This window comes from Trachurus japonicus, chromosome 5, assembly GCF_045865225.1.
Source record: "Trachurus japonicus isolate A0001 chromosome 5, Traja_1.0".
Classification (NCBI taxonomy): domain Eukaryota; kingdom Metazoa; phylum Chordata; class Actinopteri; order Carangiformes; family Carangidae; genus Trachurus; species Trachurus japonicus.
Genome location: NC_140911.1, coordinates 29,905,816 through 29,919,495, shown reverse-complemented (window position 1 = coordinate 29,919,495; position 13,680 = coordinate 29,905,816). Strand labels below are relative to the sequence as shown.

At 40.0% G+C, this 13,680-nt stretch overlaps 1 protein-coding gene across 1 annotated transcript in view; it reads left to right on the top strand.

Moving 5' to 3' along the window:
• Positions 1-12,445, top strand: part of cacna2d2b (calcium channel, voltage-dependent, alpha 2/delta subunit 2b) — a 53,408-nt gene extending 40,963 nt beyond the window's left edge. Inside the window, exons 14-38 of the mRNA XM_085777334.1 lie at positions 919-968; positions 1,147-1,236; positions 1,340-1,405; positions 3,036-3,110; positions 3,222-3,296; positions 3,433-3,504; positions 3,639-3,710; positions 4,654-4,715; positions 4,864-4,940; positions 5,020-5,080; positions 5,191-5,288; positions 5,373-5,463; positions 5,564-5,626; positions 5,732-5,835; positions 7,080-7,178; positions 7,347-7,438; positions 7,539-7,586; positions 8,352-8,423; positions 8,971-9,123; positions 9,216-9,268; positions 9,529-9,584; positions 9,921-10,044; positions 10,161-10,270; positions 10,392-10,474; positions 11,823-12,445. Of these exons, the coding sequence (XP_085633460.1) occupies positions 919-968; positions 1,147-1,236; positions 1,340-1,405; positions 3,036-3,110; positions 3,222-3,296; positions 3,433-3,504; positions 3,639-3,710; positions 4,654-4,715; positions 4,864-4,940; positions 5,020-5,080; positions 5,191-5,288; positions 5,373-5,463; positions 5,564-5,626; positions 5,732-5,835; positions 7,080-7,178; positions 7,347-7,438; positions 7,539-7,586; positions 8,352-8,423; positions 8,971-9,123; positions 9,216-9,268; positions 9,529-9,584; positions 9,921-10,044; positions 10,161-10,270; positions 10,392-10,474; positions 11,823-11,918 (2,042 nt within the window). The 3' untranslated portion in view covers positions 11,919-12,445. The remainder of the gene's footprint in view (positions 1-918; positions 969-1,146; positions 1,237-1,339; positions 1,406-3,035; positions 3,111-3,221; positions 3,297-3,432; positions 3,505-3,638; positions 3,711-4,653; positions 4,716-4,863; positions 4,941-5,019; positions 5,081-5,190; positions 5,289-5,372; positions 5,464-5,563; positions 5,627-5,731; positions 5,836-7,079; positions 7,179-7,346; positions 7,439-7,538; positions 7,587-8,351; positions 8,424-8,970; positions 9,124-9,215; positions 9,269-9,528; positions 9,585-9,920; positions 10,045-10,160; positions 10,271-10,391; positions 10,475-11,822) is intronic.
• The last annotated feature ends 1,235 nt before the right edge of the window (positions 12,446-13,680 follow it).

Genomic DNA, 13,680 nt, shown 5'->3' with positions numbered 1-13,680 from the left:
TAATTAATAATGATGATAAACATTTTATTGCTGGATATCAAACCTCTGAAAATGGTTGTTAAAATGCTCCTAAATTTGAGTTAATTTGCAGATCAGACAGATGCTTTTTATATAAGGAGGGGGAAATTAATTTTAGCCTTGTCTGAGTCCATGATTCTTCAGTGCAGGCTGCAGTGGCGCAGTATTGTAAATGAAGAACTACAATCATGACTTCCCAAAATGCCCTGGCTGCACCACATCAAGATAAATCTGCAAGAAGGAAGTTGTTGACAGTGTCAGACATGTCATTTATTATTATAGTATTCATAAACATCACAAAGAAAGGACACAGCTCAGCATCATCTGTACAGGTCATGTATAAAATGTCTGTATATAACTTGAAAGATAATTAATTGTTGGTGATTTTTCAAATGAGACAAAAACAACAACATTAAAAATATTTCCCTAAAACTGAATAGCACAATTATCCAATAATAATTTCTGTAAATAAATAGTCATTTCTAACAGGAGAATCTTTTTGGGACTATTAAGTGCTTCTTTTTAGCTGTAGGAATGCCAACACTGTAATCTGAGGGGATGTACACATACTCACTAAGACTAAGACTTAACATTAAAAACATTTAAAAACGACCTCTTACATGGGGCAGATCCAGATTTGGAGGTCATGTGATCTGATGGTCTTTACTGAGCTGTACTGTACAAGCACAGATTCCTCAGTGTTAAAGCTGAGTGTTATTCCTCTTTAAGCTTCCTATCTGTGGGATTTAAGTGGCTGAGTCACTGGGTCTAGTAGCATCTAGTAAAATCTGGAATATTTATGAGCACCACTCCTGTGTTTTTTTTTTCTTTCCTCCTAATAACATTGCTCACACGTTCCTTTTCTCTCTCTGTTTGTCGTTTTTCTCTGCTGCTTGCCAGGTTACTATTTTGAGATCCGTTCCATCTGTGCTATAAGGATTAACACCCAGGTGGGTTTGTCTAGTGCCTCTGACACAGCTGATCCCCGTTCACTGTTCCCTAGTTCTCCTTGTGGCGCTCTCTCACTCTGTAGACATCTATTTCCATCTACTTCACACACCCTGCAGATGTGGTTGGTTGTTTTGAAGCTCAAGTCGGTCACGTACTGTATCTCTCTCGTTGTGTCAGGAGTACCTCGACGTGCTGGGACGTCCCATGGTTCTGGCAGGCAGCGATGCCAAACAGGTTCAGTGGACCAATGTGTATCAGGATGCTTTGGTGAGATCGCAGTGGGTTTTATCAAACACAGTGAAGGCATTCAGATATATGGTACACACACTGACAAGCTCATGGTTTATATTATTGGGGTTTGTTTTTGCAGGGTCTTGGCATGGTGGTGACGGGCACTCTGCCGGTATTTAACCTCACCATGGACGGAAACTCACAGGTAACTGAACTAGTAGTAACATGTCAGGTTTAGTGTTTTGATGTAAATATGTTTTAGGTTCAGTCACTATATCTCGTTGCTTTACGTTAACACATCCTATCAAGCTGAATTTTATACTGTTGTTTAACCTTTTATGGGGCAAGTATATATACAGTATATATATATATATTTAAAATAATTTATTAATAAATTTATTAATACATAGGACTCTAACTTTATCTGTTATTGTTTTGGAAAGGAATATAACCTTCAAAGGTTGTACTCTTCTTTTAATCTTCTAAAATTTTGAATTTCAAGTATGATATAAACCCTATAAAGGTTAAATATCACTGAATACCTCTTAGTATTTTCTGACAAGTAGGTATAAAGATTGATACTATTTATGTCTGTACAGTAAATAATAAACTGTGAGCCTGAGCCATCTTCACTTAACCCCTTAACAAAGGAACCGATAATTTTTGTTTGTCTAAAGATTATTTTTAGGACATTATATCTTTTTTTATTTAACCTGGAAAACAAACAACCAAGAAAAGAAACAGAAATATCTGAAGTAGGGGTTACCTTGACGATTTGATTCAGAGAGGTCAGCTTCGACCATCATCCTTGTGGTCAAATCACCGCAAAATGTGGTTATGAAAAAAAGGATCATACCATTCTGAATATATAGGGGTGCTCTCTGCTGCTGAACATCTGATTTTACATAGAATTTCTTTGTTTTGTTATAATATACTGTAGGTGAGACTGTTCAGATACACAGTGAGTGCTCCAGCACTAGCACATCCGTTTCTCTCTCTTTGATGTTGTTTCCCTTCAATGGAGGGAAAATTAAATTCGGGCCTAAAATTTTATTTACAAGATTAAACTAAGGGACGCATTCTCTGTCTATTGATCACGCACACATATGCACACACACACAAAACAGCGCTGTCCATGATGCTGTGACTTGACCCCTGAACCTGCTGTTTTCATTCTCCATACACACTCATTAAAGGATAATTTCCGTTTTTTACAACCTGGACCTTATTTCTAGCATAAAATACGATCATTTTACTCACCCAGACAACTTTGGTGTCATTTGGAGTTGTTTTGACGAAATTAGCCCCAGTGGAGCGGCGCGTATATCCGTATAATGCGAGAGCACGGGGCACGCAATGCAGCCTCCAAATAACACATTATCCGCCGCAAAACTCGTTCATTTCGCCAATATTTTGTTATGATACACTAGTGCTATTCCCCTCCGAGCCCGTGGTGGCATGTTAACAACATCCGGGGTCTGTATGTTGACCTACTAACCTGGATGGAGAATGTCCTGATGCCAACTGAAGAGTTTACATTTGTTTATTCAGGTGTTTTAGCTCTTTTCTCTTGATCGGAAAAAGACGCACATGAGATCATGAATCAATGAGGGAAAAAACAACATTATTTAACGATTAGTCGACTAAATGCAAAATCTGACAAATCAGATTTGACTATGAAAATCCTTAGTGGAGGAGTTATCTGAAGTATAAGAAACATGGGCTATGTTAGCTGAGCTACAGTACACTTGCATTCATTCTCATTCTACATGTTTACCACAGAGATGTGAAGCATCTTGAACTGTTTGCTTGTATTGCTGCTGTTGTCTCTCCAGAATCAGCTGATATTAGGCGTCATGGGAGTCGATGTGCATCTTGATGAGATAAAGCGACTCACACCACGCTACAATGTATGAACATCCCATTAGCACCACTATCAGTTACAGTACATATATTTGTAATGGACAATACAGACAAACACACTGTCACACATTCTGACTCACTTTGTGTTTCCTAAACAGCTGGGAGCCAATGGATACATATTTGCCATTGATCCAAATGGATATCTGCTCCTACACCCAAACCTCCAGCCAAAGGTGATCTGTGCTTACCCTGGAAAAAAAGCATGATGATATGATGATCAGTGGAGATAATCAGTATCATACAGTACTTGATCTGTTTTACATCTGATGTCTCTGCATTGTAATTGTCTTTTCCCACTGGACTCCTCAGCTTGTGAACCTCCCTGAGCCTGTGACTCTGGACTTCCTGGATGCAGAGGTGGAGGACAACAATAAAGAGGAGGTGAGTGGAACCGTAAAGTGTCTGGTGTCATCTGTCTCTGGACATTCTGTGGTGTCCTACAGGTAAGTGAAGGCCCGTGCAACATGTTCTTGTAAGGTGCTTGTGATTCATAACACTGTGTTTTCACACTTTAGATCCGCCGACAAATGATTGATGGAAGACCGGGGGAAATGCAGATCAAAACACTGATCAAGTCCATTGACGAGGCACGTCATTTCTTTTCAGTTTTTTTTTTTATCTGTTTCAATTCATGACCCACTTTAATGTGCACGTAAGGAGCTCAGTGTTTCTTTATGGTTGTCAATCTTGTGTTGTTGCAAACCAGATATCACTTTGTATTTTTCCATTTTTTGGAGAAAGTAAAAAGTCTGAAATCATTTGGCTTATAACAGTGACAGGCCATAAAACTTAAAACTGGGCTTTTAAACTGTAACAACAAGTAAACTAACTGTTAATGACCCAATTCCCCACAGATGATAATTTCATAGAATAGATTTTAGCAGACTAGTCTTGATCCAGTAAGCAGCTGTCTGTGTTGTTAAAGCATATTGTAACCATCAGTTCCCTTCCACTGCTTGAATTTGTCTTCTTGTTTAAAAGTGTCAAAGATATATATATAAACCAAACTTGCATCAGTGTCAGAACAACATGAATACCTGCAGGTGAATTATTGTAGCTGCTGTCTGTTGTTAAGGTGAGACACTATAGGTGAGGGTAAAAAAATAACCTACAGATATCACCATGAAACTTCCCAAGTTTATTACTTATAACATTAAGACAATTATTTTTTGTATTACAAGTTTTGTCAAATTTAATGTTTAAATATGTAAATGAGGCAACATCTAATTAAATATGCACTAATTTGCATACATTTCCAGAACTGAAATCTGAATAATGGATAAAGCCCCTTTCAAAATTCTTGTTTTATTTTGTTGACATATTAGAGTCACAAGTCTTTACAGAGGGGATTTTAGATATCTCTTTTTATCACTCTGTCACCAGCCCTAAAAAAATTATCAAATTTTGCCATGTTTTTGTATAGATCAGGCTGTGAATTCATGACAGAAACGCTCAATACAAGTATCTAAGCTGTAGTCTGGTTACTTTGATTGCCTTGACTGAGTTTTCCCATTCTCTCCTTCACTGTAGCAATACATTGATGAGGTGTACAGGAGTTACACCTGGACTCCTATCAACGGTACAGATTACAGGTGAGTGGTCACTACACATACAGTACTGTACTAGCCAACCAGCTGTGGCTTAGTGACACACAGGGATGTAATCACCTGTATGACCTTTCCCTCTCTGCCCCCTCCCCTTACCCATGTACTTTTCCTGTCGGGATGCTGCCACCTGCAGCCTCGGGTTGGTACTACCCCCCTACAACGATTTCTACATCCAGGCGGATCTGAGTGATGTGATGCTGCAGCTCCAGTGTAAGTTATTTGTTCTGTTGTTTTCATAAGACACACAGTAGATGAGACTGAGGGGAAAGATGTCGTCTTTGTGTTACAGATATGCAGTCGTTGCTGCCCAGCTCCTTTGAGTCATCCGGACATGTGTTTCTGGCTCCACGGTGACTCTGATCTTTCCTTCCCTCTCTTCATTTCCCTCTTTCTTCTGTCTGCTAGTAAAGGGAACATCATTATTTATTTATGCTCTCTCTCCCTCTCTCTTTCTCTGCAGGGAATACTGCAAGCGTCTGCACCTCTCTGACAACAACACACAGTTTCTGCAGAACTTCCTGTCACTCATGCTGGATATTTCTCCAGAATCTGACGAGTGTGAGTCACACAGGCTCCAGTAGTAGTTCATCTGCCCCGCTGCAGACACAGCAATGACATCATCTGCTTGTCTTCCTGTCTCAGGTGACCAGGGCCTCATCCACAACCTGATTTTGGATTCTAGGATCATTGGGCAGCTGGCCTCTCGCGTCTGGAAGAACAAGGACCTGAATTCGTGAGTCAGCTTGTTTTGTTGCTCTGCAGTGTACTCGCACAAAAAGTATATCTGTGAGGAAGAGACACAATCATCGCTCAAACAAAACCGATCCCTTCAGGTACGGCTTCCTGGCTGTGTTTGCGTCCACAGATGGAGGAATAACACGGGTTTTCCCCAACATGTGAGTAAAACTGACATGCTTGGCTCCCCACACAGCAATCTTTTGGAAAATCTGTTTTTTTTTTCTTCCAGAAAACACTGAATGATTTCTGTTGTGTTTGTACAGAGCTGCTGAGTTGTGGGATGAAGATCCTGAACCCTTTAATTCAAATTACTACAGAAGGAGCCTGGACAACAGAGGGTACATGTTCAGAGCTCCTTCCAGATCCGGTGAGTAACTGAGCAGATGCACTTCACTGTCACAGACCTCAGTTTATCACATCAGACTACTTGTTTAAAGGATTGTTACACATTTGGGAAAATGCTAATATTTTTTTTTCCTTTTGAGAGACAGATTTTAGAACAGTGGTTCAATTCATTATCCATTAGGGATTTTTAAATGTTAATAAGCAAATATTATTTTAACCTCTCTGCACAGTCTAAAGCCAAGTTGCAGCGCCTGGTCCAGACTGCTATGAAGGTGATGGGGAGGACTGACAAACCCTCCCTTCAGTCCATCTATGAGCAGTCTGTAGTCAGGCAGGCACGGAGGGTTTTGTCAGACCCGTCCCATATCCTTCTCACCTGTTGTGAGATGTGCAGCTGACAGTGACAGTGGCAGTTGTGCCACCATCCGATCCTCACAAAGCCTCTTGGACACACATGTGTACATTGTTTGTTTCTCCTCTCTTGATTTCTAATCGGCTCGTTACAGTTTTGGCCGGTAGACGAATGTGAAATCTGGTGTTTCTCTCGCGTGCTCCCTTGCCCTCAGTCTGTATGTAAATAAAAGTTATATGAAAACAAAACTAGTCAGGAAAAAAAACAGACGAGCAGACACCACAAAAATGAAATGTACGATAGGCATTGCCAAGAAAGATTCGATCTGTCTGTTTAGACTACAGACACACTGGCAGATATCTGATATGTATCTCATTTATTTCCACATATAACAGGGGCCTGAATCTGATCTGACAATATCTGATTCCATGCGTTTTTTTTCCTGTTTACACGTTCATGTGACAGATCCGATGTAGTGTAAAGACGGCCTAGTGTTATTGTTTTGACTGCAGAGACTTCACCTGACTGAGACACAGTCCAGCACATAACTCCATGAAAAAACTACACCATGTTGCTTTTATACTTCAGTATAATGTTAAATCCTGACCACCTTCTAGATTTATCTGAGCTTTTGACCACATCTGACTGTATTCACGAGCAAGAGGAAATACATGTCTACAATGTCTGTCTCAGTCTTTGAGAAGATCCACAATCACAATCTCTGCAGACACAAGTGAAAGTCACTCAAACTCGTCTCTTTGTTGATGAAAACCATTAGATGTGGTTGAAAGCTTCTGTAGTTAGTAGACCTTGAGTTTTGAAATTACTTTGTGCAGTTTGCTCACCTCAAGGTCAACATGTATCATCCATGTGAAGTCATTTTTAACAGCTAACGAGACATCTTTCATCCACAGCCCTGGACGACCCTGCAGGTGCAGAGAACGGCACTGTTGGTATTCTGGTCAGCTCTGCTGTCGAGGTTAATTTAGGAGGAAAACTGCTCAAACCTGCAGGTAAGAAAAAACGTTTTAAAGAGGAAGATCTCAGCGTGATGTAGGGTTCCTGGTATCATCCAGGATATAATATTTCAGCTCCCTCTGCTTTGGCTTTCTCTGATTAAAACGCTGCTTCTTGTCTCCTCGTCACTGTTTTGTTCTGCTGCCCTGCATCTCACCACCCAGTGGTTGGAGTCAAGCTGGACATGGAAGCTTGGGTCGACAAGTTCAAGATCCTGGCCAGCAACGTGTCAGACAGTCGACCGGGCGCGCAAAAGGTTCAGTCAAATCTCTCTGTTTCCTCTAATTAGCATTAATCACACAAATAAAAAAGTGAATGTACTTAATTTTTATGTCATTGCATATTTTGTTAAATAGTGTGGACCATCCAGAAGCTGTGAAATGGACTGTGAAGTGAACACTGATGTAAGAAGCTTTTCTTTATTATTTATCTAAGTCCAGTGTGAACACAGCCACTAGACTGGAGCAGAGCAGCCATTACAGCTATATGTCTGATTCAGGCAGCTAACTCACAGATAAAACAGCACTTAGAAATGCTCACATCTCCAGTTTGAGATAACAAAATCCCCACTGCTGCCTGAATGCGTGGAAGATGAAAAGGCTGCAATGTTTCACTCACTACAGTATGACATTGTGAAAAACCCCTAGTGAGTCTTTTAGTTAGTTTTATCAAGGCCTTTAATTCTGTTTTCTTAAAGACAAAGCAACATGAATGAATTTTCCTTCAACCTTGGCATTAGATCAGTGAGATTTTTCTGCTGTAAAACCCAAAGAATAAAAATCCAGAGCAAGTACACAGAAATGAACACTCTTTATTATACAGAAATTGGTATGGCGCAACAAAAAATAATTTATTCAAACTTATGGAGAGAAAAGCAAGCAAAAATGTGACACAGGTGATGTAATTAACTATGTGCTATCAAATTAAGGCAAAAAAGCCAAAAAATATACTTAAAAAAAGATAGATAGTTATATAGAGAGATGTAGATAGTTTTTTGCTGTATGAAATACCTATTTCTAATAAGTTGTATGTTGTATCATTACAGTATTTTTCTTTCTTTCCAGTAAGATCATGTTGACTTTTATTCTGAAATCTGCTGCAGTTCAAAGACACTGAACTAACTACTGACTACTGAACAGTTGCTGTCTGTGCTGCTCTGCTGTCTGTAGGACCTCCACTGCTATCTCATTGATGATGGAGGGTTCCTGGTTATGTCCAATCAGAGAGATCATTGGAGGAAGGTATGTGTGTGTGTGTGTGTATATATATCAAAACCTACACAGTTCACCAATCTCAGTTTGGTAATGCCAGACAAAAGGCATCAATATTCACAAGCTTTGGTAACACTTTATTTTAAGGGGTCCTTGTTCCTGTGTATCTACCTAATTAATTACAGTGTAATTACCTATGTAACCGTATGTAATAACATGTACTTACATTGTAAATACATAGTGTATTTTGGTGTACTTACAGGTCCTTGTTACACTTGTAATAAGAAATGCTTGTGCAAAGAGAGAGGCCACTTTGGCATTTCTTATTACAAGTGTAACAAGGACCTGTAAGTACACCAAAATACACTATGTATTTACAATGTAAGTACATGTTATTACATACGGTTACATAGGTAATTACACTGTAATTAATTAGGTAGATACACAGGAACAAGGACCCCTTAAAATAAAGTGTTACCCAAGCTTCTTGTTGGAGATACAGGTACCTCAAAAGATTGTGATCAACCTAGACATTTTAGTTCTCTCTCTATATATTTTCCATCTTATTCCATCACAGATCGGTGTGTTCTTTGGTGACGTGGACCCTTACCTGATGCACGCACTCTACAATAACTCAATTTTCGCGCGGCGTCAGTCTTTTCACTACCAGTCTGCATGCGAGCCTGTCAGCAGCAGCCACACCGGTGCAGCACCCAGAGGCATCTTTGTGGTAAGAGACGTTCTGCAGATTATGGATTACCGGTATGTGAGCGTGAGTTCATAACATCTGCTTTAATCTCTACCTACACTTTGTCTCTGCAGCCGTCCATCGCTGACATCCTCAGCCTGGCCTGGTGGACGTCCACAGTGGCATGGTGAGACTCTGTTTACTGCACATCAAATTACACCCAGGGCATGAGCCGCCAGCAATCTTAACTGTGTCCAGACGTTTGCACATGAAACCAGGGAAGAATGTTTTGTCACAGTTGGCAGCTGCTCCTCTGTGCTCGGCTATTTGCAGCTCAGTGTCACTGTATAGCCATGACACATGTTACGCTGTTATTTATTGACACTTCCAGAACTCTCGGAGCTGTCGTTCATCCTTTAACAAGGTGCAATGTGACAACTCTTTCAGGTCTGTGATCCAGCAGCTACTGTATGGACTGGTCTACAACAGCTGGCTCCAACAAGGTTAAGCATCAACTCCATCTGTGTGATGGATTCATTACTTTCTGATAATAACTGTGAAAACTGTTTTTATTTCTACTTAATATTTACTGCAGCTATTTGCATTTCTGTCCTACTTCCTCTTTAAAATTCTATTACATTTCCAGAACTGTCCTCGTTAAAAAGGGCACAACGACAAACAGTCTTCTTACACCAGGAAACAACAAGTTTTGGGAGAATAAGAACATAAAATCTGTGTGAAAATCAGTAAAAAAAAAATGCAACAATTACTCCCTTAAGTAAAATGATGTTTGACAAATGCCTCATAAAATGCTGAATTATTGTGTGCTTGCCTTTTAGATGATCTTCTAGTTGAAGGTTTTGAGACAAAGGAAAGCAGCTGTGTGACCATCCAGAGCCAGTTCTACTTCACAAACACCACCAACTCCTACAATGTGCTGCAGGACTGTGGAAACTGCTCACGGTGTGTTTTCTGGAGTGTCAGCAGAATTTGCTCGCAGTGTGTTTTCTGCTCTCAGACGCGCACCGTACAGTACATGTGGAGTCGGCTGATTATCCATCACTGTCATTGTCTTGCAGGCTGTTCCATGCCAAGCGGATAGAGAACACCAACCTGCTCTTTGTTGTTGCTGAGACGCTGCCCTGCAGCTCCTGTGAGATCGAGAGGTTGACCCAGGTCTGGACGAAGTGTATCCTCTCTGTGCTCACACTCTGTGATGTCTTCATTTGTGCTGAGAGTGGACAGTTAGTCCATCATGTGTGACAGGTCCAACATCCACTGTCATTGTTACCTTAACTAAAAACCAACAGTTCAGGAAGAGAATCCATGTGAAGTTCTGAGCAACGCACGATATCGTAAAGGCCCGACTTCCTGCTTTGACTACAGTGCCTTAGTAAGTAGACACACTAAAGCATATACAGGTTGGCATTTTATTAGGAACACTATGCTAAAGCTAAGGGAGTGTATTGCTACAACCCTGCTGTAAATCCTGCTTCATGAAAGTTATAATGTTCAGTTTTTGTTTTTGGCTTAATGAGACATGTTGTTTCAACCATATAATCGGTTTGGAGGAAGATGTAGCCTAATCTCTGGTGCTCTTGAACTGTTGCACTACAGAGATGTGTTGTATTTAACAAAATCCCATAGAAACATATATTTTACATATTACATATTATTTAAAGAAATATCACATAAAGAATAACTTGCTATTACCAAACAAAAATCCGTATGTGTTTACTGTTGTCTACACCAGCAAATCCTGACTTTCAAGGATCTAGCAAACTTAAGCCACAAGTACAAGTAGGCCTAGGCTACTACTGTAGCAAAGCAAACTGGCTAACCTAAAAAAAACTTTATTAGTCTAAATTGAAATAAATGTCAGTGCGTTGATAAACGTGCATGTTACGCCCCCAATTGTTATGCCCCTCTGGGCCAACAAGTAATTACGTTTTTTTAAAAGAACTACATCATTAAGCTTAGCTTAGTTAGCTAATGTGTTGGGGGAACGTCTATGTTCCCCGGGTCCGTCCTATTGTCCCTGTTTTTCCCCAAAAAGGGTCCTATGTTCCCCAGTCACAATACATACTGGGGAACATAGGACCCTTTTTCAAATAAAAGGGTTCTACTGTATGTTCCCCGCTGTTGCTGGTTGATGGATTCTCTCCATCTATCTGGCCTGTCTAGCCTCCACCTGGTCTTTTTACTAAACTTAACCAGCTCCTTTCTTCATTGCCTAAACCCAACCAATGGGGCAATTACACTTCTCACTCAAAGTCACAACTCCACTTCCGGGTATGGGACCAAAAATTAGATGTTCCGCGGGTCCTTTTGGGGAAAAGCGGGGAACTTGGGAGCCTTTTTCTAAAAAAGGATCCTATGTTCCCCCGGTCACATACAAAGCAGGGAACATAGGACCCGGGGAACATAGTGATGACCCCTGTTAGGGAAGGAGTTAGCTGTCAGCCAAAGAGGCATAAGGGCTTATTGAATTATTGAATTGAATTTATGAAGTTACAAGAATATGGATGGGTAACAATAACTATTATTTGTGTGATTATAATCACTGCTGCAATTTGTATGCTTTAAAAATAATCAGAATATCCCATAGCATGCTCAGCTCTGAGTCAGTTCTATATGAAGTGCAAACAACCACAAGGATTTCATACTGTAGTGTTCAACCTGCTACTGCTGCATCTGCTCTTGAGAAAAAAAAGAAAAAACATTGTTCACTGTCTTTACAGGAAAACACATCAGAGTGTGGACGGGGTCACTCTCTGCAGTCGTCCATAGGAGCCCTCCTCTCTATTCAGCTTATTCTGCCTCTCTTTCATCTCTGACATGTGCAAACATCTTTCATCTGTTTGGGTTAAGGCTTGGATCTACTGAAAGTCAGATCAAACAGCAACTGCAAAATACCTTCTTTTTAAAAAATCTACAAATAGCACATGGATCATTGTGCTAGAGGTAAAAAAAAATAATACCTGGACCAGCTCTTTGTTTTTTTTGCCTTACGCATTTGCTGGTGTTTGAGGGCTTCAGCGCAAAATATAGGCAAAGAATGTGTTGAGTGTGCATGCTACTTACATAAGGACAAGCATGTCTGAAATTCTTTGCACACTGGCTCAGCCACATAAACAAGGATGAAAAAGTCAGGGAGGCAACCAAAATATAGTTTTAATAGGAAAATAAATAAACAACCTGCTGGAACAGATGTCAATCACAGTTTTGGATTCTGAATGTGGGTCAGAGAAGACCTAAAAACTCAGCTGCAGTCATACAGCAGTGTTCACATGTTTTTACTGAAGTGAGGTTGTCATATTATCTCCGTAACATGAAAAAGTCAGAATTCACTACGGAAAACAAAGTGAGTATTTACACACACAGACACACACACACACACACACACACACACACACACACACACACACACACACACACACACAAAACATTATTAGTTTTCATAGTATTATGCCTGTAATAAAGTAAAATGATAAAGAGGAACAAAAAGTGCAATATTTTTCTAGTGAAGCTGAAGTATTAAAGTTCCCTTAACAAAGCTTGTGTTAACATGCATAATATGCAGACTTCAGAAATAAGAACCCACTTAGAGAAGCATGGCTCTACCAGTGGTCAAAAACTCCACAGGGTCCCTTTAAATAGCATCAATCTTAAATAGTTCAGTAAAGTACAAACAAGCACAATACCTACTGTAAATGCAACAAACTAAAAAGCACTAAACACTGGAGCTGGAGACAACCTGTTTTTTACTGACAGGGCTCCACAGCTGAGAGATACAACTACTCTGATAAGACTCAGATGTCTGAGGTTTTAGATCTTTGTATCAGATTGTTAAAAAAAAAAAAACTCTGAATATTCTCTAATTCATTAAAGTTTTTTGTCGGTTTTGATTTACAGTTTCCATAAAGTACAAGTGCTGGGTGAAGAAACCACACACATTGTGCACACCACACATTCAAACAACTGCTACAGCATGAGCATGTAAATAGATAGTCGGCTGCTGGTTGATCTTTAGGGTTCAAACTCCAACCTGCAGTTTTGCTGAAATGCTGCTTGTGGCAACTTTTGCTTTCTTTGACTTCAGCTTATCAGCTAATCTGTTTTTTGTTTTTTTTTGCATGATCGGTCCTGGAAAATGTCTCTGCACATGAAGAAGGTGCGGTACTTGTTCTTACTTGACAGTAGATCTGAGCCTGAACCTCACATTCACTTCAGTGTCTTTCAATCCACCTCTGACCTTTTGCAGACAATTTCAGTTTTATAAATTGTACCACATATGACCCAGAATGATTCCCTGATGCCATCTCTTAAATCTTTAACTCCATCAGACAGTACTTAGAGGGGATTTTCACCCTATCAGTGTTTTCAGAGCACTTTGACATATGGGACAACAGATGGAGAAAAGCCAGTATGATGAGTAAACACCAGTGTGATGATGAAATGAATCTGTGTAGTTCATTGTGATACAGTACATGGATTGTTGAAGTCATGGTTTTTGTTGTTGAACTGCTTCCACAGATACTGGGTAGGATCTTGAAGTGCTTCCAGTCAGTTCCAGTAAGAAGTTGTCAAAAGATGTAT